Genomic DNA, 26,619 nt, shown 5'->3' with positions numbered 1-26,619 from the left:
GCCGTGCTGCGTTTAGGGCCGGGTTGGGCGGATGTTTACCACCGGATCACACGCTCCTGTTTCCTCTCAAGGCACTTTATGGCTTCTCTCCCGTTTTGCACCACATAAAAACTTCGAGTGAACGAGACGAAACCAGTGAAAAAAACGATCTGAAGAGGTACTTTTCCCCAGCGATCGCAGACTGCGGTCAAGCCCGCCCTCATTTCAGAAAGCACGGTCAACCTAGCACTCAATTGACTCTGTGGTGCGCGCATACTCTGTGCATTACGGGAACAGCGTTTTCACAGTGACTTCACAATAAAAGTTGGGTTAAGTTGAATGAGATCTTCCTTTTGATTTGGTTAACCGAGTTAGTTTTCTTAAGTTTTCACGACCTGGAGTGACAGGCACAGTGAAACTGATATTCTCCTGCGAGAATACAAAGTATCAAAATAAACACGAACACACACCAAACACGAACAGACGCCCAAAAAAAAAACAAAAAAAAAAAAACCCTGTTGGCAACAACCCAGTCCACTTCTCACTGAAAGTAGCCCCCCCCAGGCTGCAATTCACCAAGTGTCATCCAGATCTGATGTGTATTTTCAAAGTAAGAGCCCTCTGAAAAAGCGCATTTTTGACTCATCCAGCCAAATTCAAAGTTGCATTGCTCCAAAACGCCCTGTTGCCGAGCAATCATTCCACTTCTCACTGATAGTAGGCCCCCCCGGAGTCCCAGTCACCGAGTGTCATCCAGATCTGATTTGCAGTTTCAAAATAAGAGCCCTCTGAAAACTCACATTTTTGACTCGTCCAACCAAATTCAAAGTTGCATTGCTCCAAAACGCCCTGTTGCCGAGCAACCATTCCACTTCTGACTGATAGTAGGCCCCCCCAGGGTCCCATTCACCAAGTGTCATCCAGATCTGATTTATAGTTTCAAAGTAAGAGCCCTCTGAAAAAGCGCATTTTTGACTCATCCAGCCAAATTCAAAGTTGCATTGCTCCAAAACGCCCTGTTGCCGAGCAACCATTCCACTTCTGACTGATAGTAGGCCCCCCCAGGGTCCCATTCACCAAGTGTCATCCAGATCTGATTTATAGTTTCAAAGTAAGAGCCCTCTGAAAAAGCGCATTTTTGACTCATCCAGCCAAATTCAAAGTTGCATTGCTCCAAAACACCCTGTTGCCGAGCAACCATTCCACTTCTGACTGATAGTAGGCCCCCCCAGGGTCCCATTCACCAAGTGTCATCCAGATCTGATTTATAGTTTCAAAATAAGAGCCCTCTGAAAACTCACATTTTTGACTCGTCCAACCAAATTCAAAGTTGCATTGCTCCAAAACGCCCTGTTGCCGAGAAGCCATTCCACTTCTGACTGATAGTAGGCCCCCCCAGGGTCCCATTCACCAAGTGCCATCCAGATCTGATGTGTATTTTCAAAGTAAGAGCCCTCTGAAAAAGCGCATTTTTGACTCATCCAGCCAAATTCAAAGTTGCATTGCTCCAAAACGCCCTGTTGCCGAGCAACCATTCCACTTCTGACTGATAGTAGGCCCCCCCAGGGTCCCATTCACCAAGTGTCATCCAGATCTGATTTGTATTTTCAAAGTAAGAGCCCTCTGAAAAAGCGCATTTTTGACTCATCCAGCCAAATTCAAAGTTGCATTGCTCCAAAACGCCCTGTTGCCGAGCAACCATTCCACTTCTGACTGATAGTAGGCCCCCCCAGGGGCCCAATCACCAAGTGCCATCCAGATCTGATGTGTATTTTCAAAGTAAGAGCCCTCTGAAAAAGCGCATTTTTGACTCATCCAGCCAAATTCAAAGTTGCATTGCTCCAAAACGCCCTGTTGCCGAGCAACCATTCCACTTCTGACTGATAGTAGGCCCCCCCAGGGTCCCAATCACCAAGTGCCATCCAGATCTGATGTGTATTTTCAAAGTAAGAGCCCTCTGAAAAAGCGCATTTTTGACTCATCCAGCCAAATTCAAAGTTGCATTGCTCCAAAACGCCCTGTTGCCGAGCAACAGTTCCACTTCTGACTGATAGGAGGCCCCCCCTGGGTCCCATTCACCAAGTGTCATCCAGATCTGATTTATAGTTTCAAAGAAAGAGCCCTCTGAAAAAGCGCATTTTTGACTCATCCAGCCAAATTCAAAGTTGCATTGCTCCAAAACGCCCTGTTGCCGAGCAACCATTCCACTTCTGACTGATAGTAGGCCCCCCCAGGGTCCCATTCACCAAGTGTTATCCAGATCTGATTTATAGTTTCAAAATAAGAGCCCTCTGAAAACTCAAATTTTTGACTCGTCCAACCAAATTCAAAGTTGCATTGCTCCAAAACGCCCTGTTGCCGAGCAACCATTCCACTTCTGACTGATAGTAGGCCCCCCCAGGGTCCCAATCACCAAGTGCCATCCAGATCTGATGTGTATTTTCAAAGTAAGAGCCCTCTGAAAAAGCGCATTTTTGACTCATCCAGCCAAATTCAAAGTTGCATTGCTCCAAAACGCCCTGTTGCCGAGCAACCATTCCACTTCTGACTGATAGTAGGCCCCCCCAGGGTCCCAATCACCAAGTGCCGTCCAGATCTGATGTGTATTTTCAAAGTAAGAGCCCTCTGAAAAAGCGCATTTTTGACTCATCCAGCCAAATTCAAAGTTGCATTGCTCCAAAACGCCCTGTTGCCGAGCAACCATTCCACTTCTGACTGATAGTAGGCCCCCCCAGGGTCCCATTCACCAAGTGTCATCCAGATCTGATTTATAGTTTCAAAGTAAGAGCCCTCTGAAAAAGCGCATTTTTGACTCATCCAGCCAAATTCAAAGTTGCATTGCTCCAAAACGCCCTGTTGCCGAGCAACCATTCCACTTCTGACTGATAGTAGGCCCCCCCAGGGTCCCATTCACCAAGTGTCATCCAGATCTGATTTATAGTTTCAAAATAAGAGCCCTCTGAAAACTCAAATTTTTGACTCGTCCAACCAAATTCAAAGTTGCATTGCTCCAAAACGCCCTGTTGCCGAGCAACCATTCCACTTCTGACTGATAGTAGGCCCCCCCAGGGTCCCAATCACCAAGTGCCATCCAGATCTGATGTGTATTTTCAAAGTAAGAGCCCTCTGAAAAAGCGCATTTTTGACTCATCCAGCCAAATTCAAAGTTGCATTGCTCCAAAACGCCCTGTTGCCGAGCAACCATTCCACTTCTGACTGATAGTAGGCCCCCCCAGGGTCCCATTCACCAAGTGTCATCCAGATCTGATTTATAGTTTCAAAGTAAGAGCCCTCTGAAAAAGCGCATTTTTGACTCATCCAGCCAAATTCAAAGTTGCATTGCTCCAAAACGCCCTGTTGCCGAGCAACCATTCCACTTCTGACTGATAGTAGGCCCCCCCAGGGTCCCATTCACCAAGTGTCATCCAGATCTGATTTATAGTTTCAAAGTAAGAGCCCTCTGAAAAAGCGCATTTTTGACTCATCCAGCCAAATTCAAAGTTGCATTGCTCCAAAACGCCCTGTTGCCGAGCAACCATTCCACTTCTGACTGATAGTAGGCCCCCCCAGGGTCCCAATCACCAAGTGCCATCCAGATCTGATGTGTATTTTCAAAGTAAGAGCCCTCTGAAAAAGTGCATTTTTGACTCATCCAGCCAAATTCAAAGTTGCATTGCTCCAAAACGCCCTGTTGCCGAGCAACCATTCCACTTCTGACTGATAGTAGGCCCCCCCAGGGTCCCATTCACCAAGTGTCATCCAGATCTGATTTATAGTTTCAAAGTAAGAGCCCTCTGAAAAAGCGCATTTTTGACTCATCCAGCCAAATTCAAAGTTGCATTGCTCCAAAACGCCCTGTTGCCGAGCAACCATTCCACTTCTGACTGATAGTAGGCCCCCCCAGGGTCCCAGTCACCAAGTGTCATCCAGATCTGATTTGTAGTTTCAAAGTAAGAGCCCTCTGAAAAAGTGCATTTTTGACTCATCCAGCCAAATTCAAAGTGAGATTGCTCCAAAATGCACTGTTGCCGAGCCACCATTCTGACTGATAGTACGCCCCGGGGGCTGCTGCGTGTGATTTTGCCTGCCGCCGCAAGGCATGATGGGACGCGGGACTGGGTTTTGGGCCATTTCTTGCCGGTTTGCGTATTCTGTGTGGTTTATTTGTGTTTCATTTATTATGCATGTGTTTTGTTCATTGTTGTTCTCTGCTGTTGCCGTGTTTTCCTTCATTTTGTGTTCCTTTTTGTGTGCACCGTGGCTCAGGGGGACCTTTGGGGGAGGGATGCGGCCTACGCGCCGCTGGGGAGGGCCTGTTGCTTGTGAACCTAAAGATCAAACTCAGTCTCCTTCGTTGTCTCCGCCGCTCGAAATCGCCACATTGGTGTCAGAAGTGGATGGAGCCACGGCAAGCTTCAGATAGAAGACGCCCGGAGAACGCAGGAAGGATCGCCGCGCAGTGGGGGACTCCGAGCCGGCCCGACGGGTCCAGCGATCGGCCGAAGCACGTCCAGAAGCGGCGAGGATGGCTGAGGACGGTGGCGATCGCGTGGATGCGGGAGCTCGCCCACCCACCGCTCCAGCGAGAGCCGCCGTCAAGCTGCCGAAGTATGATGGCGCCGGCTCACTGGAGCTCTTCATCAAGCAGACACGAGTCGCCGCAATGCACAACAGCTGGAGTGGCCAAGACATCGCCGCGCATCTAGCCCTGACCTTGGAAGGCAAGGCCCAGCAAGTTCTCTTCGACTTCGTGCCCGGAGAAGAGCGGATCCTGGCCGCATTAATCACCGCACTCGAGCGGCGCTTCGGGCGGCGCACCATAGAGGCCGCTGAAAGGGAAAAGCTGAATAACCGCCGCCGCCTCCAAGGAGAAAACCTGGGCTCCTTCGCCACTGACGTCCAGTTATTTGCACGGCAGGGCTTCCCCACCTTCCCCGTAAGCGTGCTGGAGTAACTGGATTAACTCCTCCATGCATTCCAGCAAGGACTCACGCCCCAGGCGGCTGCATCAGCATGTGCAGCTCGCTACCCCACAGACCCTGGAGAAGGCCCTCTGGGAAGCAGAACTAACCGAGACAATCTCCTCCACACCGCGGGTCGGCGCCAAATCACCGCCGCCCCGTGTTCAACTGGCTAACGCCGCCAAAGAAGACGCCCTTCTCCTTGGAGGCGGTGGCGGTTATTCAGCTTTTCCCTTTCAGCGGTCTCTATGGTGCGCCGCCCGAAGCGCCGCTCGAGTGCGGTGATTAATGCGGCCAGGATCCGCTCTTCTCCGGGCACGAAGTCGAAGAGAACTTGCTGGGCCTTGCCTTCCAAGGTCAGGGCTAGATGCGCGGCGATGTCTTGGCCACTCCAGCTGTTGTGCATTGCGGCGACTCGTGTCTGCTTGATGAAGAGCTCCAGTGAGCCGGCGCCATCATACTTCGGCAGCTTGACGGCGGCTCTCGCTGGAGCGGTGGGTGGGCGAGCTCCCGCATCCACGCGATCGCCACCGTCCTCAGCCATCCTCGCCGCTTCTGGACGTGCTTCGGCCGATCGCTGGACCCGTCGGGCCGGCTCGGAGTCCCCCACTGCGCGGCGATCCTTCCTGCGTTCTCCGGGCGTCTTCTATCTGAAGCTTGCCGTGGCTCCATCCACTTCTGACACCAATGTGGCGATTTCGAGCGGCGGAGACAACGAAGGAGACTGAGTTTGATCTTTAGGTTCACAAGCAACAGGCCCTCCCCAGCGGCGCGTAGGCCGCATCCCTCCCCCAAAGGTCCCCCTGAGCCACGGTGCACACAAAAAGGAACACAAAATGAAGGAAAACACGGCAACAGCAGAGAACAACAATGAACAAAACACATGCATAATAAATGAAACACAAATAAACCACACAGAATACGCAAACCGGCAAGAAATGGCCCAAAACCCAGTCCCGCGTCCCATCATGCCTTGCGGCGGCAGGCAAAATCACACGCAGCAGCCCCCGGGGCGTACTATCAGTCAGAATGGTGGCTCGGCAACAGTGCATTTTGGAGCAATCTCACTTTGAATTTGGCTGGATGAGTCAAAAATGCACTTTTTCAGAGGGCTCTTACTTTGAAACTACAAATCAGATCTGGATGACACTTGGTGACTGGGACCCTGGGGGGGCCTACTATCAGTCAGAAGTGGAATGGTTGCTCGGCAACAGGGCGTTTTGGAGCAATGCAACTTTGAATTTGGCTGGATGAGTCAAAAATGCGCTTTTTCAGAGGGCTCTTACTTTGAAACTATAAATCAGATCTGGATGACACTTGGTGAATGGGACCCTGGGGGGGCCTACTATCAGTCAGAAGTGGAATGGTTGCTCGGCAACAGGGCGTTTTGGAGCAATGCAACTTTGAATTTGGCTGGATGAGTCAAAAATGCGCTTTTTCAGAGGGCTCTTACTTTGAAAATACACATCAGATCTGGATGGCACTTGGTGATTGGGACCCTGGGGGGGCCTACTATCAGTCAGAAGTGGAATGGTTGCTCGGCAACAGGGCGTTTTGGAGCAATGCAACTTTGAATTTGGTTGGACGAGTCAAAAATTTGAGTTTTCAGAGGGCTCTTATTTTGAAACTATAAATCAGATCTGGATGACACTTGGTGAATGGGACCCTGGGGGGGCCTACTATCAGTCAGAAGTGGAATGGTTGCTCGGCAACAGGGCGTTTTGGAGCAATGCAACTTTGAATTTGGCTGGATGAGTCAAAAATGCGCTTTTTCAGAGGGCTCTTACTTTGAAACTATAAATCAGATCTGGATGACACTTGGTGAATGGGACCCTGGGGGGGCCTACTATCAGTCAGAAGTGGAATGGTTGCTCGGCAACAGGGCGTTTTGGAGCAATGCAACTTTGAATTTGGCTGGATGAGTCAAAAATGCGCTTTTTCAGAGGGCTCTTACTTTGAAAATACACATCAGATCTGGATGGCACTTGGTGATTGGGACCCTGGGGGGGCCTACTATCAGTCAGAAGTGGAACTGTTGCTCGGCAACAGGGCGTTTTGGAGCAATGCAACTTTGAATTTGGCTGGATGAGTCAAAAATGCGCTTTTTCAGAGGGCTCTTACTTTGAAAATACACATCAGATCTGGATGGCACTTGGTGATTGGGACCCTGGGGGGGCCTACTATCAGTCAGAAGTGGAATGGTTGCTCGGCAACAGGGCGTTTTGGAGCAATGCAACTTTGAATTTGGCTGGATGAGTCAAAAATGCGCTTTTTCAGAGGGCTCTTACTTTGAAAATACACATCAGATCTGGATGGCACTTGGTGATTGGGACCCTGGGGGGGCCTACTATCAGTCAGAAGTGGAATGGTTGCTCGGCAACAGGGCGTTTTGGAGCAATGCAACTTTGAATTTGGCTGGATGAGTCAAAAATGCGCTTTTTCAGAGGGCTCTTACTTTGAAAATACAAATCAGATCTGGATGACACTTGGTGAATGGGACCCTGGGGGGGCCTACTATCAGTCAGAAGTGGAATGGTTGCTCGGCAACAGGGCGTTTTGGAGCAATGCAACTTTGAATTTGGCTGGATGAGTCAAAAATGCGCTTTTTCAGAGGGCTCTTACTTTAAAAATACACATCAGATCTGGATGGCACTTGGTGATTGGGACCCTGGGGGGGCCTACTATCAGTCAGAAGTGGAACTGTTGCTCGGCAACAGGGCGTTTTGGAGCAATGCAACTTTGAATTTGGCTGGATGAGTCAAAAATGCGCTTTTTCAGAGGGCTCTTACTTTGAAAATACACATCAGATCTGGATGGCACTTGGTGAATGGGACCCTGGGGGGGCCTACTATCAGTCAGAAGTGGAATGGTTGCTCGGCAACAGGGCGTTTTGGAGCAATGCAACTTTGAATTTGGCTGGATGAGTCAAAAATGCGCTTTTTCAGAGGGCTCTTACTTTGAAAATACACATCAGATCTGGATGGCACTTGGTGATTGGGACCCTGGGGGGGCCTACTATCAGTCAGAAGTGGAATGGTTGCTCGGCAACAGGGCGTTTTGGAGCAATGCAACTTTGAATTTGGCTGGATGAGTCAAAAATGCGCTTTTTCAGAGGGCTCTTACTTTGAAAATACACATCAGATCTGGATGGCACTTGGTGATTGGGACCCTGGGGGGGCCTACTATCAGTCAGAAGTGGAATGGTTGCTCGGCAACAGGGCGTTTTGGAGCAATGCAACTTTGAATTTGGCTGGATGAGTCAAAAATGCGCTTTTTCAGAGGGCTCTTACTTTGAAAATACAAATCAGATCTGGATGACACTTGGTGAATGGGACCCTGGGGGGGCCTACTATCAGTCAGAAGTGGAATGGTTGCTCGGCAACAGGGCGTTTTGGAGCAATGCAACTTTGAATTTGGCTGGATGAGTCAAAAATGCGCTTTTTCAGAGGGCTCTTACTTTAAAAATACACATCAGATCTGGATGGCACTTGGTGATTGGGACCCTGGGGGGGCCTACTATCAGTCAGAAGTGGAATGGTTGCTCGGCAACAGGGCGTTTTGGAGCAATGCAACTTTGAATTTGGCTGGATGAGTCAAAAATGCGCTTTTTCAGAGGGCTCTTACTTTGAAAATACACATCAGATCTGGATGGCACTTGGTGAATGGGACCCTGGGGGGGCCTACTATCAGTCAGAAGTGGAATGGCTTCTCGGCAACAGGGCGTTTTGGAGCAATGCAACTTTGAATTTGGTTGGACGAGTCAAAAATGTGAGTTTTCAGAGGGCTCTTATTTTGAAACTATAAATCAGATCTGGATGACACTTGGTGAATGGGACCCTGGGGGGGCCTACTATCAGTCAGAAGTGGAATGGTTGCTCGGCAACAGGGTGTTTGGAGCAATGCAACTTTGAATTTGGCTGGATGAGTCAAAAATGCGCTTTTTCAGAGGGCTCTTACTTTGAAACTATAAATCAGATCTGGATGACACTTGGTGAATGGGACCCTGGGGGGGCCTACTATCAGTCAGAAGTGGAATGGTTGCTCGGCAACAGGGCGTTTTGGAGCAATGCAACTTTGAATTTGGCTGGATGAGTCAAAAATGCGCTTTTTCAGAGGGCTCTTACTTTGAAACTATAAATCAGATCTGGATGACACTTGGTGAATGGGACCCTGGGGGGGCCTACTATCAGTCAGAAGTGGAATGGTTGCTCGGCAACAGGGCGTTTTGGAGCAATGCAACTTTGAATTTGGTTGGACGAGTCAAAAATGTGAGTTTTCAGAGGGCTCTTATTTTGAAACTGCAAATCAGATCTGGATGACACTCGGTGACTGGGACTCCGGGGGGGCCTACTATCAGTGAGAAGTGGAATGATTGCTCGGCAACAGGGCGTTTTGGAGCAATGCAACTTTGAATTTGGCTGGATGAGTCAAAAATGCGCTTTTTCAGAGGGCTCTTACTTTGAAAATACACATCAGATCTGGATGACACTTGGTGAATTGCAGCCTGGGGGGGGCTACTTTCAGTGAGAAGTGGACTGGGTTGTTGCCAACAGGGTTTTTTTTTTTTTTTGTTTTTTTTTTGGGCGTCTGTTCGTGTTTGGTGTGTGTTCGTGTTTATTTTGATACTTTGTATTCTCGCAGGAGAATATCAGTTTCACTGTGCCTGTCACTCCAGGTCGTGAAAACTTAAGAAAACTAACTCGGTTAACCAAATCAAAAGGAAGATCTCATTCAACTTAACCCAACTTTTATTGTGAAGTCACTGTGAAAACGCTGTTCCCGTAATGCACAGAGTATGCGCGCACCACAGAGTCAATTGAGTGCTAGGTTGACCGTGCTTTCTGAAATGAGGGCGGGCTTGACCGCAGTGATCGGCAGCATGGACGTTCGTTTTAGGGAGAAGAGCAGTCGTGTTCACCCGACAAGCCGAGGAGGATCATATGTAAATCTTTCGTTATTTATGTCTTAACATGCCAAAGGTTTCCAGCTCTCAAACGGTACTGTAGCATCTTCTGTGGTTTGAAAAGGAAAACTATGGGTGTAACTCACAGCAGGAGACCGACAGGACCACCACCAGCCTGTCTCTTAAACCAGGATGTAAGTCTCCTCTGACAAACTTCTCAAAAGTCCTGCACCTTGTATGATTTACTGTCCTGTTGATTGTTTTCTGTGTTATTGATGGTGATTAAGCTGCTGTGCCCACAGTGACCCCCAACCCATCTCCACAATTAGTTAAAGATACATTGTGTATCAATGAAGTCAATGTAATGTACAAGAAGAGTAGCCTATATTTCCAAATTTTTATTCCCACTTTAGTAAAATTGAGTTGATACTTTTGTAAATGGCCTTTGAGCAATTTGCGCAATCTGCCAATAGTGTTGGCGGGTTTATTCTTGCGCAATTTGTGAATTTTACAGTTGGTGCGTTGATACATTGGAAACATGTTAGGAAACACCCTCACCTCTGGCATGTTGTGGACACTGAAGGGTTCATTATTTTCTCAGCACAAATCAGAGGATCATCGCACCCATCACCCAAAAGCGCCTTACGCTTTAACTTTTCCCAGAGTCTGATTTTTATGACTCAAGTATCCTCTGCATAAGTAAAGCATGTGAAAAATTTAGCCAACTCAGCTTATTTGACTCCAAGAATGAATTACTTGAGTGCCGCCCCAACACTGCATTTCAAAGCATTGCAAATAACGAAAATCTCATATTTTGCCATTTGTAAATCATATTGAAGTCATTCTGGGGTCAATAATACATCACACTGCCAAAAGCACCATGGATTAATATGAAGTTTCCCAGAAATTTGTTACTGGAGGAGCTTCTAGCTGCAGTGAACATAATAGGACAAACACAGAGGGGGTGACTGTGCAGAAGGGAGTTCTTTTTTTCCTTTACTTTTTCTCCAAAGATATTTAACATAGTTGAATCACAAATCATGCAATCTTCATGAGGACAGTCGTTTTGAAGGACGTCATGCATTTCCCATGAAAACAGGCGGGCTTAATCGCAGCTACAGTCATGTATCCCCTGGAAATGGCAGATACCAAAAGAAAGAGTGTCAGCAATTGCAAGTGCAGCAGCAATTTCCAGAGGACCCAATGACAAATGACTTAGTGCGTGATTCTATGTCACTGTCATGTAAATAAGTTGATCATGAACTGATAAATGAACAGAAATAAGCAGTAGTGGCTCCTACAATATTACGCACTGCTGTTATTTCATTTTGTTTCAAGTTTCACTTTAAGGGTCAGTTTTACTCCTCTGACATCGTGATGTGTTTCTGTAGCATTGCACTGTTTGATTAAATAGTCTCAACTCAACTGTGAGGAGTGTGACAAAGTATACGTTCTTGTTTTTTTTCCAGTAAGATCAAGAATTCACCAGTCGTTATAATTCCTGATCCATTGCAGTGATGAAAATCTCATTTCTAAAAAGCAATGGAATGTGCTAGAAAAAAAAGGAGTGCAAGCAATAAACAGGAAGCAAATAAAAGAATAGAGCCAATATTTTCCAATAGCAGTTTCACACTACACTGCTGTAAAATAGTAACTAGAACTACACAAACACATGCACTCAGCACTGCAGGACTGTCAGTCATTATGCAGCTATGTTAAGTTCCAACAGGAACGCTACAGAGGATGACAAAGGCCCAAAATACACTAAACATATACATCTGGCACACACAGACAAAATATTGCAAATTTAATGCATATAAGGACACATAAAGCATAATTTATATTTTTTGGCTACTGAAGGTTGATTTTGACTCCTAAAAATGTCTAAAATAATGCAGCCTCCATAAACTCTCATACTAGTTGCTTTCTCAGCAATGTTAATTGTACCGTATTGTAACAGTGTACCAGTTTTGCCCATTAATTATTGCACTTAAAAGTAAAAGCCTATGTACAAATTATTGTTGTCTTTTTTTTGTATCATTTAAAGTTAACATGATCTCTTTTGCTCTTCTTCTTTTTTTTTTTTTTTTTTTTTTTGCTCTACTAAAGATTTTAGAGGAAATCTTCCTCAATATTCCCCACCGCCAAGTGGTGCGTGTTTGTCGGTTAGTGTGCCGGCGATGGAGAGAAGCGGCTGACTCAGAGTCTTTGTGGAGACAGAAATGTAGAAGAGAAAGATTTCACCTCCATGACGCGACCAAAGCACCAGCAGACTGGAGGATATTTTACTTTTTGTGCAAAAACAGAAGAAATCTTCTGAAGAATCCCAGTGGAGAAGGTGAAATGCTACATAGCTGCTGTTAATCAACATTAGAATAGTGTTACATCCTTCTTCTTTATTCCTTTCACAAGCTTTGTGTTTGTATTTGTAGATAAACTGAAGGGTTGGCTGTTATTCGATGGAAGTCCTAAGCACTGGATGGTCAGTAGAATTACACAACCACATCCAAACGAGAAAGTCCAGACAAACTTTGTGACTTCTTACGGGTGAGTGTTCACAAGCAGTTGTCCAGAAAATAAATGGCAATTATGTTATATGGCGTGTTCAAATGATCGAGTAATGACCCTCAGACAATCTGTGATGTGTTCAGGGTGTGCAGGAAGGCGCAGTTCATTGATCTGAAGAAGGAAGGTTACAGCCCTTCGTTTATGGACGAGTTCCAGCCAGACATCAAACTAACTGATTGGTGAGAACACTCGACGCACCTTCAATGCTCATTAATTATTCACTTGGCAGGAACACCTGAATCAGTAATGAACAAAACAGACGTGATATAGTAACTTCCAATTGGAACTCTCAGTTTGTTTTAATAATTTTAACATTCAGCCTATAAGGTAACCTGATGAAGTCTTGTTTATTGTTTTAAAATGTTTAAATGAAGTGTGCATGTCTGTGTTATGGAAGGTACACAGCACCATGGGACCTTGGGTGTGAATACATGATCTGTGTGAAGCTGCTTAATGAAAGAAAGGAGGTTCTTGCAGGGTTTACTCCTGACCCTGTTAACTCTGGACCATTGGATGAGTGGATTCACGTATGTACAAAGTTCAAAACAAAATGTGTTGCGTGAGGATTTTACAGAACGGACTTCTGATCATTGCTGTTTTAGGTAACCCACGTGTTCCGGGGCTACGGACCAGGAGTCAGGTACATATGTTTCATCCACGGTAGCAGAGTCCGGCGTTTCTGGGCAGAATGTTGTGGAATTCATTTGGCAGACAGCTGCATTGAGATATTTCCCGCTGGAGACTTATAGCTGTTACAGTAAACTAGTCTCTTGATCTGTTGTCAAGTTATTACACGTTAAAGTCCCATTCAGGGACATTGATACTGCATGTTGATTGTTACTGACTGTTACCCAGTGGCGTTACAATGTGTAATTTTAAGAAGTCTCTGGCTATAATTCTGCTCTTGGATGAACAAAATGGATTTCATATGCACTACTCGAGTATTTTAGAGTGATCACATTATTGAACCAACAGGTTTTCTGGTTCTAGACAAAGTGATTGAATGTAAATATTCCTGTGCTTGTAAGAAATAAATAGAACTTGTTTTTTTTAATTTTATTTTTTAAGCGCATGATGCAGCAATAATTGTGAGATTCAATTAAAAACATTAAAAATGTTTAAGAAGACATCTCTATTTTTGTTTCCCCATTAGCATGAATAAAGCCTATACATTTTCACAGGCGGGTTTAACGCTTCAAAGTAGAGCTGCTGCAGAGCTTCCTCTGTGTTGAGAGGAGTCAGTTCAGGTGTTTGAAACATCTGATTAGGATCCCTCTGGTGTCCTGCTGCTAGAAGAGGACCAGCCACTGCAGCTGGGAGGAGACCCAGAGGTCGACCCAAGACCTGCTGGAATGATTACATTTCTCAGCTGGTTTGAATGGCTGTGTGGAAAACAGTTGATTTGATTTTTAAGGCTGCAGAATAGTGAGGAATACATTATTGGAAAGCATGTTTTTTTGGACGAATCTTGTCTTGAATCTTTCTCTGCATTCACAGAGAAGGTCAGTGTTTCACTCATAAAGCTCAGGCCATATGTCAAAGTGTCTTTAAGCGAGCCACAAAGCACCAAATTGCTCTTTTCTTGGTAAAAGTTACCTTTGTTTTGTCAATAGGTAAATGTGATGCATTTATCTACTGACAAGGTAAATGAGATTTAAGGAAAAGCCATTACCTTAAACCCCACAAACTGCAAGTCTTGGCAATATGTATTTATTTGAATGGAAATAATTACATTCATTGTGTGATAATCAAACTGACTTATTTGAGGTGAAATAAATTCATTACAGGACTGCATGGTTACATACTCTCACCTCATAGCAAGAGTGTTGTGGGTTTGAATCTGGCCGCTGTAAAGTCTCAGTGTGGAGTTTGCATGTTCTCCCTTTGCATGCCAGTATTTATTTAAAAAAAATGTGTGTTGTTTCATAGAGGTTAGTACAAGACCAACCCTTTAAATCTGGATAGTTCATAGCACAATGCATTTTACACAGATGTCATTTCTTCAGTCTTACGAGAGTGTCTCGGCTTGTTTGCAAAATAAACACTTCTTTTGAAAGTATTTAACTATGTTTAAACTGAACACTGGATTGGACAACTTTCTCTTTCCCAAGAAGAGAGGGTGGAGCCCTCCTGACCCCGCTGCCCATGCTCTGAATCATCAATGACACATACTAGTTTCCTTTAAGACCGCTCTGTCAGGGTTCGTTTTAGATTCTGTCCGGCGTACACCGTTGTAATTATAACCGGCAAAACCGGCTTTTTCCAACTTCTGTAGAATAAATATTTATCCGCTCCTTTGACTCGCTATTTTTCTTTTGCATCTTTAGTCAATAAAGTATTTTTTTTTCTAATATTGCTTGTCCTGTAATGACTACAACACGTAGCTCCACCCACGGGGTTAGACTGAGGTGTCTTGGCGTCAATAACAAGCGCATCCCAGTGAAACTGACGTGCGTGCTTTACGGGAAATAAACACCCGGAGAGCCGCAAATTGTCTATCTTCAGTCTGCAGATGACACCAGTCTTTTGCTATGAGTTTCATTTCGGTTTGTGAGTGAAACTTTTGCTTTTGCTTCCCTTTTATCAGCCAGAGATCTTCGCCTCCCGCTACACTTCCGCGTTGTCGGACATTTTAACTGGAGCCTTAATGCTCGTGTTGCTGTGACGCTTTAAGCCTTGATACTCTTCACACATCCCTGCGGTTGATAGTCAATGCATGGGGTTTAATTGCGCCTAAAGACCCCCCCCCCCCCCCCCCCCTTTTTTTTTTTTAGCCTGGATTCGTCCCAGGCATGAAGAGGAAAGCTAAAACTATGGGTGCAGCTCAGAGCTCCGATTCAGCCTCCGGTCGGAACGTGTCTTCAGCTCCGTCTTCAAATCAAAGTGTGAGTATGATGAAGGAGCTTCGCGGGGCTTGTTACACACTGAAAGGTTTATCAAACTCCGTATTAAGACAGACTTAATATTCTCTTCATGTTACTTCCCGTTTTAACTGACTTTATTTTACTTCTTTCGTCCTGTTGATGGTATTTCCCTCCCTTCCCTCCTCCCCCTAAAAGCAAAGGATTATAAGAACACTCAGATTCACAGCACTTCAAAATAAGGAAATATAAAGCTTAGTCATTTGGAAACTATATTAAAGTCGTGCTGCTGGAGGTTAATAATGGCTCACGCTGCATTTTTGGAAGTTTTCTGTCTCTTTGAAGCGTCTTTGATAGTTTGTATCAGTCCAGCTGGAACAAACCAAGACTCCTCAGAATGCGGGGGGGGGGGGGGGGGGGGGGGGGGATTTATGTGTCAGGAATATTGCATTATCAAGACGGGGAGGATCTATGCCAGATTTCATTGTTAAAGCTGCTTCAAGCACTGGCTGTGAAACTGAACATCAAATTATAGACCACTCAAGCTGGCTGGGCATTAGGGATCTTCCAGAAGAGACCAGAAAGAAAGAAAGAGAAAGTAAATGCACTGATGGTCAAAACTTAAGTGAATGAATGTTTTCATCATTTTTGGAACCCCACCAGTGAGACAGAAACAGGAAATCTCTCCAATCTCAAAATAAGTAACAGATTAAAATGATCTCTTTGACCAAGCCTCAGTTTTGACAGTGAAAGTCTTTTGTCTGCTTCATAAATAATAACTTTTTGACTTTTGTACTGCTGAATCTTCAGCCTCTCACCATTTTCTTCTCCTTTCAGTTCTTTCCAGTTCCTCTGGACATCCTGGAAGAAATCTTCCTCAATCTTCCCTACGAGCAGGTGGTGTGTGTGTGTCGGTTAGTGTGCCATCAGTGGAAAGTTGTGGCTGACACAGAATCCTTGTGGAAGGAGCGATGCAGAAGAGAAGGATATCACCTCCGCGACGCTTCCAGAGTCCCCACAGACTGGAGGATGTTTTACTTTTTGTGCAAGAAAAGGCGAAATCTTCTCAAGAATCCAAGGGGTGAAGGTGAGACGCCAGACAAGTGATTTTCATTAAAATTTCATTGTTTGGCTGAGAAACAAATTGACTAAACAAATGTTCTCTCGACTCTCATAGAAAAAATGAAGGGCTGGCAGATATTAGAGAATGGCGGTGACAGGTGGAAAATAGAGAAACCTATGGTCCCACACCCTAACGACAAAGTCAAGCTGAACTTTGTGACCTCTTATGGGTGAGTACAGTGGTCCAGACAATATTTGGAAATTATTTTAAATGGCTCATTCTGGCACTCTAGTACTGACCCTCAGACCCTCTGTTGTTGTGAGCAGAATGTGCAGGAAGGCGCAGCTGATTGACCTGAAGAAGGAAGGCTACAACCCCGCGTTCATGGACGAGTTCCAGCCAGACATCAAAATAACTGATTGGTGAGAATGCTCGACATGCCTGAGCGTGTGGGCTGCTCCCATTGAAGGAAATAATTCCATTTTAACCTCCAACTAGCAAAGTAGGAATAAAAACCAGTCTAGGGTTGAATTGTAGATTCTGATCTCAGATCTGTGTTTTGTGTCAGGTATGCACCTCGATGGGACTGCGGCAGCGAGTACGGCATCTTTGTGCAGTTGCTCAATCAAAAGAAGGAAGTTGTGGAGCGGTACACACCGGAGACGGTCTACTTTGAACAGTGGAATGACCAGCAGTGGAAGCAGGTACGTTACCAACCATCAGTGATAAGGGAGCTCAGTAAAAGGTTTCACAACTCCACACTGCTGATCTTCCCTCTTCCAGCTGGTTCACGTGTTCCGGGACTACGGACCGGGAGTGCGTTACATCCGCTTTATCCACGGGGGGAAGGACACTCAGTTCTGGGCAGGGTGGTATGGAATTCGCGTCACAGACAGCAGCGTGGAGATTTGTCCCGCGGTGGACACGTAGCCTCTGTTTTCATGTACAAGCTACCGCTGTCATTATACATGTCTATATATTTAAAGTACCGTTTTATTAAATTAAAGCGACTGTTTCTGGATGTGCTTCAATTTCCATGTGAAATGCCATTTGATGGAACTTCCAATGCTGCACTACAGGTCAATTTCTTTTAGCATAATAAGCTTTGTGAAAGGAGGGTCATGAGTTTAAGTGGCACTGAAAAGATCTTAAATACAGCTTTTTTTCCCCCCTATCCTATGAAGTCAAATCACTTTGAGTCTATTTGAAATGTTCAAACCTAAAATACATGTGACTGAAGGTTTATTGATGAAGATATTTCTATGCATATCTTCATTTTGAAACTAGTTGTCAGGTTAGCAAAGCGCCAATGCAGCCGATCCAGTTTAAGCTTTGCGTAAAAGGCATTCTTTCATTTCACCTTCTCCATTTGAAAGGTTTGCTTGAAGAAATTGTGAAATAGATACTATGGCACCTTTAAGATAAATAAATAAATAAATAAATGAACCGTTTCAATTTGAAGGACGAGTTTCAGTGACCCTGGAAAGATCTAATGAATGTAAAATTTGAGTTTTGTATTCATCTTCTAAATAAAGTTTTGAAAGCCAAATCACTTGAAATGCTCCTTAACGTCCAACAAATAGCTTTTGACGATTTACAAGAACAGAGAGCAGCTTTGCAGGAAAGACCTTTGGCACCGTTTCTTTGAAAATATCATGGAAATGTATTCACTCATCATCACTGTACTTACACAGAGGCGTATGGATTCCCGCCTTTCATTCTTTCACTGTGGCAGAAGCCATTGACTAATGCAATTTACGGAAAATCCCATTGTTGCAACGAGAAGACATCCTTAGATCACAGATCATGACTTCAGTTCGCGCCGGAAAGATCAAATGTATATGGAATGAATTGCTTTTCTTTCTTTTAATACATGCTCAAACGTTAACTACTTCTGACTGATATTCAGATATCTGCCTGATTTGAAAAGATGGGTTGTAGATGAGTCTTTTGTGCATATATTTGTGATGAAACCAGCTGTCAGAGAGCCAACGCAACCCACGAGAACAGAGCGCAGCTTTGAGGAAAGACCCTTTTATACTTCACTTTGTTCTTCATGCAAACATATTGCCAAAATGCACTGAGCTGACGTGGACATGAGGGGAATCTGTGGGTGCGACACAGTAATGTCAAAATGCCTTGGAATGAATGTTAACTTCTCCGATTAGTATTTCGATCTGTTACTACATTTTCTATGCCGCAGCAGAATGAGACACTTTATTTTTCATGTTGTTGCTGCTGAACCTGGTGTGCTTTCCCCCCCCCCAAAAAAGACTGATTTCTTCTACGATGGGCACAAAATGTACAGCTTGTAAACTTCATGTAACAAAAAGAAAACCGGTCATATCTGAAGTAGGATTTAATCATAATACTGGTTTATTGTGATGCTTTATTACAAGCAAGATACAGTACAACTCTGATGTCAAATTGAATAATAAAAAACAAAAAAAAAAAGAAGCAAACTCAGACTCAGTTTCTTGGTTAATTTGATTTCAGTGTCGTATCAGCTCCTCTAAATCTTGTTATCAGTGATGCGCATATTTCATTCAGTCAATAAGTTATGAGTTATTCTCACTATTATTTACAAATGGAATTCAAGCCCACGATCTAGGCACACGTGTAGTAGGAGACGGAGGCAGATACCACTAAAGTTCAGTCATTTCACAGGATCTCACACTGTTAGCGATGCACCAGGCAGGTTCACTTTACAAAATAGTTAATTAACCAAGCATGGGAAAGTGGATACGCTCCTGCAAACGAGCAGAATTTGATCACTGTTTGAGCCACGCGAGTGTCTTATTGAATCACTTCTGATACAATTACTTAAGTGACGAGTACGCTTGTGCTGGAGCTTCTTTATGTGGTTTAATTGACTCTGTGATGCACACGATACATTTATTAGCTCTCAGGTATCTGCACCTTTCTTCAGGTATCGTTTATTTCAGGCCTTGTTTTGGCAAAATAGAGATTAGGAAAGAGCATAGCCTAAAAATGTCATATTCCATCATATTTCCTCCGTCTGCCCGCAAGCTATGTTAACCACTGAGTGGGGAAAAAAAAAAAAAACTCTTAAGACTTGGAAAACAGAAAGTATTTGAAGTGAATGACGTTAGCAGGATTTATATTGCTGCTGTAGGAGCTCTACTGTCGATGGAGATGAGTCACTGCCAACCAAATGCAGTAAAAGATACAAAACATAGCTCGAGGGAAAAAGAGTTGAAGCAAAAATCAGGCCTTGTGTGAGCCCAGTGATTCTCAAAGTGAGGGGTGGGACCCCCTCTGGGACCATCGAAGTGGCCAGAGCAGGAGAAACCTATTGGTCGGGGGGTCGGGGGAAGCCTTTTTCTCAGCATCACTTTTAACTTATCACCTTTAGGGTCAAAATCCTGACTTTGAATTATTTTGGTCCATAAATGTACTGAAACAGTTTCAGACGACTCAACAGGTTTCAAATTGGAAACTGCCTGGCGCTCTGTGAGAGGTGGGCTCATCCTCCCCCCACTCTGAGAACCGATCAACTAGCCGATCAGCATCTCTTCTAAAATACCGTAACAGAGTCGTTTCTTTTCACATCACGCCATATTCAAAGTGAATCAACATCACGTGGTCACTCCGTAACATTTGAAAGTGCCCTTTTACATTTTGGAGATACAGTTTAGGCATTCGGTGTCTTAACAAACAGCATCAAAGGTTACTCGACGTCAGAAAACACACTGAATATGCTTTTAGGTGAAGTGAGTCAGGATGTTTAACAATGTCTTAATTCGTGATGGAATGTGTTTATGCAGGGAAGGAGGAAAAAAAAAAAAAAAAAAAGGAGCCTCTGGTGTGTGAAGAGGACTGCGAGGGAACTTAGAGCAGAACACATTTACGTCTTTTCTTAGGTTCGGGAGGCTCCAGGGCAGCCAGTATTGCCTCATCAAACACATTCTTTAATCCTTTCTGTGGAAACAAAATATTAATATTGAAAGCACAGCTACTCCAAATACAAATTCACATCTTCTCCGAGCGAGAGCGAAAAGAAAGCGGTGCAGAAATGGAGCAGAGCGATCAAAATTTTCCTTTATTCAAATAAATTTTTATACAAGACTCTCCTCGTGATCAAGCAGTCTGAGTAAAGACAAAAGCCGGTGGAAAATTTTGATGCCGCAGTAGGAAAGAAGAGTGATTACTGTTTAAGACAGAAGGCAGCTTAAATGCTTCTGTGGGGTAAAAGTCATGAGCTCAATACTGAGATAATAACAGAATGTCAGTTTGGAAAACAAACTCAGTCGTGTCCATTACACAGATTTGCACACAAAGTACTGACAACAGAAAGGAAAACTGAAGATTGGCACTGTATTATCTTAGGCAGCACGGGCAATCATGATTAGGCCGAGTTGAAAAGAAAGCACACACGAACAGAGGGAAAAACAAAAAGTTAATGGGCACCGAGTTTCAAAGTTTAGAAGAGCGTGGTGGTTATTTCAGTGATAGACATTGGTTTACAATGGCTAAGCAGCAGAGGCGATGCAAGATGCAAGAAGACATCAGAACAAACAGCATTTTCTCTTTCTCTGAGTTTCAGGGGGCTCTAAAGCGGCTAGGATAGCCTCATCAAATACGTTCTTCAGTCCCCGCTGGAGAAAGAAGGAAAAGAAGGGGGAAAGACAGACACACAACCAAGAGTTAGAGGATGTTTCTGACCAAATGCTGTTAGCAGAAGTCCAGAAGAGCAGTTCCACCCGAGTTAGCAGGACATTGACATACATGCGTGGTCAGGCTCCTACAGACTGTGCGATTTCATTAATTTTATAGGCTTATTGCCACACCGTGCAAGCTGGATGTCATAAACCAACTGCTGCGACTCAGTACGCAAGAACAACACTCTCTGTCCATCGGGGAAAACTAAAACTTTAGCTCAGGCGTTGCTGCTCGAGGCTAAATGTTTAGCATGGAAGGTGATACTAAAGGCTTTGGTGATAACCTATTCATTCTGAGTTCCATATTTTGCAGACATCTGTGCACCCATCCCAGCATTTTAAACTGAAACTCTAAATCCAACGGGCCAAGAAACACACTCTTACCTGTTTTATTATCACAACGAGTTGCCTGTTACTGTTTTTACGCGCTAGCTTGATGTCTCATACGTCTGCAGCACCGTGGGATTGAAATTTACAATTTACTGACAAATGTTTGAAGCATGCGTTGATTGATTTTTTTTTTTTCTTGCAAATAATTATTCTGAAAGTAACCGCTATTCCTTATTGTTCCAGAGTCTGGTGACCTGTTTACACTGAACTCAATGACTGATGGTGCGTTCACACCGGACGCGTCGCAAGCGTCGTCAGCGTCGTCAGCGGCGCTTTTCTATGCAAAGTCTACGGTGGACGAGCGTCGTGGAGCGGCGGGGCAGCGCGTCAGGAGCGTCGACGCCCACGACGCGCGTCCCCGGCGTCAGGAGCGTCGCTTTTTGAGAGTTGGAAAAACTGAACTTTCGACGCGCTGCCGCTGGGCGTCAACCAATCAGAGACGATCCCTCCGGTGCTACGTCACTACGAGTGATCCGAGGACCGATGTGGGCCAGCCAGTGTTGCCAACTTGACGACTTTCTCGCTAAATCTGGCGACTTTCCAAAGCCTCTTGGCGACTTTTTTTGTCAAAAGCAACTAGCCACAAATCTAGCGACCTTTTCTGGTGCTCTGGAGACGTGACAGGACGTCTCGTTGCTGTCGTCAATGAGCAGTGGGTGCTGCCGTGAGCCCCTCCCCCGTCCCAAAGCACTCACAAGCGGTCAGTCTCAGCAGCGCTCCCTGCTGCAGTCAGAGCAGAGAGGAGCAGACCAGCCAATAGCGACTTTTCCGACGACGACGCTGTCTAGCTTTATTTAACAAATAAAGCCGAGCCGCTCTCCTGATGCGATCCGCCATAGCTGGAAACAGAAATCAGCCTCCCGCGCGCCAATAAACTGACGCGCGTCGTGAGCTTTGTGACCACCTGGTGTCAAGCGTCGTGGTCGAAGCGTCCCAAGCGTCGACGACGCCCGCAACGCGTCCGGTGTGAACGCACCATAAACAACCCAGTGTAGTATATGCTGTGAGGGAAGCCACACCTTCGATCCTGAAATTAGCCTCAAATCCTGTTGTTTTATACACCAGAGACATGGACGACTAGCCAGCTTAACCACCGCCTTTCCATTTGTTGGTATAAATTTAGTTTTTAATCTATGGAAGAGAGGCCACCTTTATTGTCATTCACCTGCCAGCCACTAGTTGGCGCTACAATTGTATTTGATGCTAGCCACACTCAGGCTAGTTTAATGCCGCTGATCACAGCACTAATCTTGTAAAATCCACTTATGCATAGTTGAAAGCAAAGGCTTTATGAAGTGAATATGTTAAGCCTGAATGCACGGAGCACAGCGCCACATGCCTCAGCAGCATTTAAAATCTGACGCCAGAGAGAGGTGAGGAAGAAATCCACACGTTTAAAATACACAACTATAGCATGTTAATTTTGAATGTTTCCTACATTCCTAATTATAATTGGCAAAAGTTTAGTTTCTGCGAAGACAGAGAATGTTGTTCAACACTTGATTTTCTCCAAACTAACTTCTTCACAACACTGGTGTCACTTTGATCATTTTCAAGTGGTTGTTGTTGTTGCAGTTGTGGATCTAAGATATTTCTGTTTTTTCATCTGAGATGGCCAAAATCGCACAGAGTGTAGCCTACTTCGCACCGGTTTGCTGCGCACTCTGGTGTGAGATCTTACCTGCGTTAGAGCTGAGCACTCCACATATTTCACTGCCTTGAGGTCACGGGCCAGCTTTTCTGCTGTCTCGGGAGTGATGGGCTTCTGTTTGTTCTTGGCTAACTTCTCCACTGTGGAAGGGTCATCACGCAGGTCGATCTGAGTGCCGACCAGCAGGAACGGGGTCTTGGGACAGTGGTGAGTTATTTCAGGAACCCACTAGAGGAAAAAAAGCAGACAAAACGCCTCATCACAGGCCTGAATCAAAGCATGGAAATTAATCATTTCTACACAGAAGATAATTACTATTTGGTGAATTGTAAACCACCTACTAGTACACGGTAATATGAACATGTGAGTCTAAGAATTACATTAAAACTGAAACTATTGAGTAATATGAGTCTTTAATTGTTTATAATTGTTGGTAATGACTCATCAAATATCAACATATAGTACCTTAAAGTCATATATTTTTATTAGAGCAGACTATTTTTTTTTAATAGAAGGCCATAATTATTATAATCAAAATTTGAGAAATACTTGAAACCTCTTTATAAGTGTGGAAATCAATAACACGATTTTCAAGATGCTCTTGCAAAAAGGGAGATAGTTTATTTCTGATTAAGGGTGTCTTAATGAAGAGAGGGTGTAATTAGATTCGCAATTGGGCTAGAAATATGCTGCACTCACCTTTTCTTTGACATTCTCGAATGAGGAAGGGGAAACAACTGAAAAACAGACTAGGAAGACGTCAGTCTGTGGGTAGCTTAGTGGCCGTAACCTGTCGTAATCCTCCTGACCTGCAAAAGAACAACACACGTGAATTTACCACAGCACAGACTTCATAAATACAAGATTTCTTGAACTGGATTCACCTTAAAATGATAACAAAAAATAGGCTTACCTGCTGTGTCAAATAAGCCCAGGGTGTAAGGCTCACCCCCGATCATTACAGTTACTGCATAGTTATCAAACACCTGCAATCAAAGCATGAATTGCATGTCATAATCAGGATAAGAAGATTTCCTACAAGCTGAACGAGGAACGAGAAGACTTACTGTTGGTACATATTCAGAGGGGAATTTGTTGGTGGTGTATGAAATCAATAGGCAGGTCTTTCCAACAGCTCCATCACCCACCACCACACACTTGATAGTCTGCATCTCTGTGCTTTCTGCTGCTGGCAATGGACGTTAGCTGCAGGGGGGGAGGAAGGGGTGGAAACTCAACCACATTAGGCCAATTCACACCGAGTCATCTTAAAAAAAACAATCTCTTTCACAACGACGAGGTATTAGAAAGTCGAGGACATGACAGTTTGGAACAGCGGAGCGGAAATGCCGAGTTTTCTCATCTTCACTAGTTCAGTGTCACACCCCATTATCGCCACAACTGAGGGCTAGGGAGAGCTAATAACATCGTAACTAACTTGGGTACACGCCTATATTTACTTCGATAAGTTTTTTTTTATTTATAAATATGCATAAAATCAGTCAGACTGTGTGGGGTTTGCTTCCTTATCGTGCACAGAAAAACCTGGTGATAGACAATTTTCGTAAGCTACGCTAATGCAGAGCTAGCACTCGCCACACAATGCTAACTAGTTTGCTAGCTTAGCATCAGCCGGCTATCGTTAGCACGTAGGCTCGCGCAGGGCTAAATTACCTCAGTCGAAGTCCGTTAGGGACGGGGCCGCGTGAAAAATACAGTGGATATGTATCATAGGCGCACAAACAAGGGGTTAGGACGATATTCACCTGTTTCTCTGCTGGCTAACGTTAGCCGTGTGTTTCGCCGGGCGTTGGCACCAGCGAGCAGTGTGTGAGGAGCAGAGAGCCGCTTCAGCGTCACAGCAGCGTCAGGCTGGAGAGAGTGAGAGCGGCGCGTGGCTTCACAGTAAAACAGTAAACCCAGCAGACCTGCAAAACCACCAAACACAGTAAAACTACCAGACCTGCAAAACCACCAAACAGAATAAAACTACCAGACCTGCAAAACCACCAAACCTGCACCAAACTCAGTTAAACTACCATAATTGCACCTTTACGGGCCACACTGCTCATGCACAAGAAGTGCATGAGTGCACTCAAAATTACAGAATGTAATAGAATATATGACCTACATAATTAAGTACGTTTTATAAATTTAAGGCAAAAATACTGCTCTTGATCCAATGTAATTATATCAGACAAAAACAAGATTTTCTTTAAACTAAAAATTATGTCATGGTTAGAAACTCAGATCATCCCTGGTTCAAGTTCATGCTGTGTTTGTGGAAATGTCTGTGTGCATGATTTCTTCTCTCCTCTCAAGGTCAGAGTGTGATATAACAATATATGGATGCAGGACAGCAGCGCTGCATGATCAGTCTTTAAACTGTACAGTAGTTATTTTACAGTTCAAATAAAAATCCTATTTTTTCAGTGGAGGAAAATTTCTGATGTATTTTCAAAAGCTCATCATTTGGATTATGGACTTTCTTACCTATGTATCACAAAGAGTACTGGTGAAAAAAAAAACTTTTGGACCAGTTCAACACTTCCACTGGTTCTTAACAGGGCAGGACAACACTGCTGTTCCTGCTCTTTGGCTCCAGGACAGACTCCAGGCCTGCTCTGGATTAATTTGTGCTGTGATGTGACACTGTGGGCCTCCAGTGTAATGGCCTTTTTTTTTCCCAGCCTGCAGAGGTGCCAAGTTCCTGCTCCAGAGCAGGTGGATCAGTACACATACTAGATACTATTCTAGATAATAAACTCATGTTTGACAGGAGCACAGAGGAAATGTAATCAATGCCATCACTTTTTATGGAAATCCCCCTTTGATTCAAAACGCAAAAAGCGCATGAGGAATAGAAACATCCACTCTGACACTCTAGGCTGCCCTCTGACATCCCTGGTACTACTGTATGAACACATTGTCTCTTTGGCATTGGAGTCACTTCCCTCATAGGGGGAAGGCAACTTCCTCATAAATCATATGGAATGACAGGGAAAACTACACTGCTCATTATTATGTCTGATTTATGTCTGATTACACTCCACTGAGTGCACGTCAAGCAGCAAAGCTCACCACAGTGTTCACATACACTGATCTGTGTATGCATAATTCGAAAATTTTGTTTTTACTTTTTAATGCAGTTCAATTAAATTCTACCTTGTGTTGCCTTCCTGATGTCTTCCTATTGAACAGATAATGTCCTGAATTGAAATATATCAAAATTACAGGAAATTTTCTTTATATCATTCATAAAATATGTCAGTAATGACTTTGCTAATATGGGGAGAAAACATGCATTACGAATTTTATTCAACTTATAACCACAACAGTATTATTATTGTCTCTGTTTTGTCTGCCAGGTGAATCATCTTGGGGCTGCATTGTGGTGTAGTGGTTGGCTCTCATGCCTCACACTGAGAAAAGCCTCAGTTCAGGCCAAGACTCAACGGCCCTCTATCTGCTCTCATGCTTTTACTCTGAAAGCTGGATCTATGGTTTGCGCTGCCCGCACTGACTGCAGTTTGTCGAGAGGTTCATGCTGCAGAAGCGGTG

General features: G+C 44.5%; 3 protein-coding genes across 4 annotated transcripts; 2 read left to right on the top strand and 1 right to left on the bottom strand.

The window, feature by feature from the left end:
- Positions 1–9,814: 9,814 nt before the first annotated feature.
- Positions 9,815–14,749, top strand: LOC115407598 (F-box only protein 6-like). Its single transcript, XM_030118008.1, has 6 exons — positions 9,815–10,037; positions 11,953–12,181; positions 12,276–12,390; positions 12,495–12,590; positions 12,809–12,938; positions 13,014–14,749. The coding sequence occupies exons 1-6, from the start codon at positions 9,975–9,977 to the stop codon at positions 13,158–13,160; spliced, it is 780 nt and encodes a 259-aa protein (XP_029973868.1). The 5' UTR covers positions 9,815–9,974; the 3' UTR covers positions 13,161–14,749.
- Positions 14,750–15,134: 385 nt separating this feature from the next.
- Positions 15,135–19,367, top strand: LOC115407597 (F-box only protein 6-like). Its single transcript, XM_030118006.1, has 6 exons — positions 15,135–15,296; positions 16,110–16,359; positions 16,450–16,564; positions 16,662–16,757; positions 16,904–17,039; positions 17,119–19,367. Exons 1-6 carry the CDS (start codon positions 15,204–15,206, stop codon positions 17,263–17,265), a joined length of 837 nt encoding a protein of 278 aa, XP_029973866.1. The 5' UTR covers positions 15,135–15,203; the 3' UTR covers positions 17,266–19,367.
- Positions 19,277–24,924, bottom strand: LOC115407600 (cell division control protein 42 homolog). 2 transcript variants are annotated; one of them, XM_030118011.1, is made up of 6 exons: positions 24,825–24,924; positions 24,126–24,264; positions 23,972–24,044; positions 23,758–23,867; positions 23,089–23,286; positions 19,277–20,277 (listed from the first exon to the last, which is right to left on the bottom strand). In XM_030118011.1, the coding sequence occupies exons 2-6, from the start codon at positions 24,228–24,230 to the stop codon at positions 20,188–20,190; spliced, it is 576 nt and encodes a 191-aa protein (XP_029973871.1). In that variant the 5' UTR covers positions 24,231–24,264; positions 24,825–24,924; the 3' UTR covers positions 19,277–20,187. The 2 variants fall into 2 exon arrangements, with proteins under 2 accessions (XP_029973871.1, XP_029973870.1); XM_030118010.1 differs by lacking the exon at positions 19,277–20,277 and adding an exon at positions 20,379–20,954.
- Between the last annotated feature and the right edge of the window lie 1,695 nt (positions 24,925–26,619).

Source organism: Salarias fasciatus, chromosome 20, assembly GCF_902148845.1.
Source record: "Salarias fasciatus chromosome 20, fSalaFa1.1, whole genome shotgun sequence".
Taxonomy (NCBI): domain Eukaryota; kingdom Metazoa; phylum Chordata; class Actinopteri; order Blenniiformes; family Blenniidae; genus Salarias; species Salarias fasciatus.
This window is presented reverse-complemented; position numbering and strand designations above follow the sequence as displayed.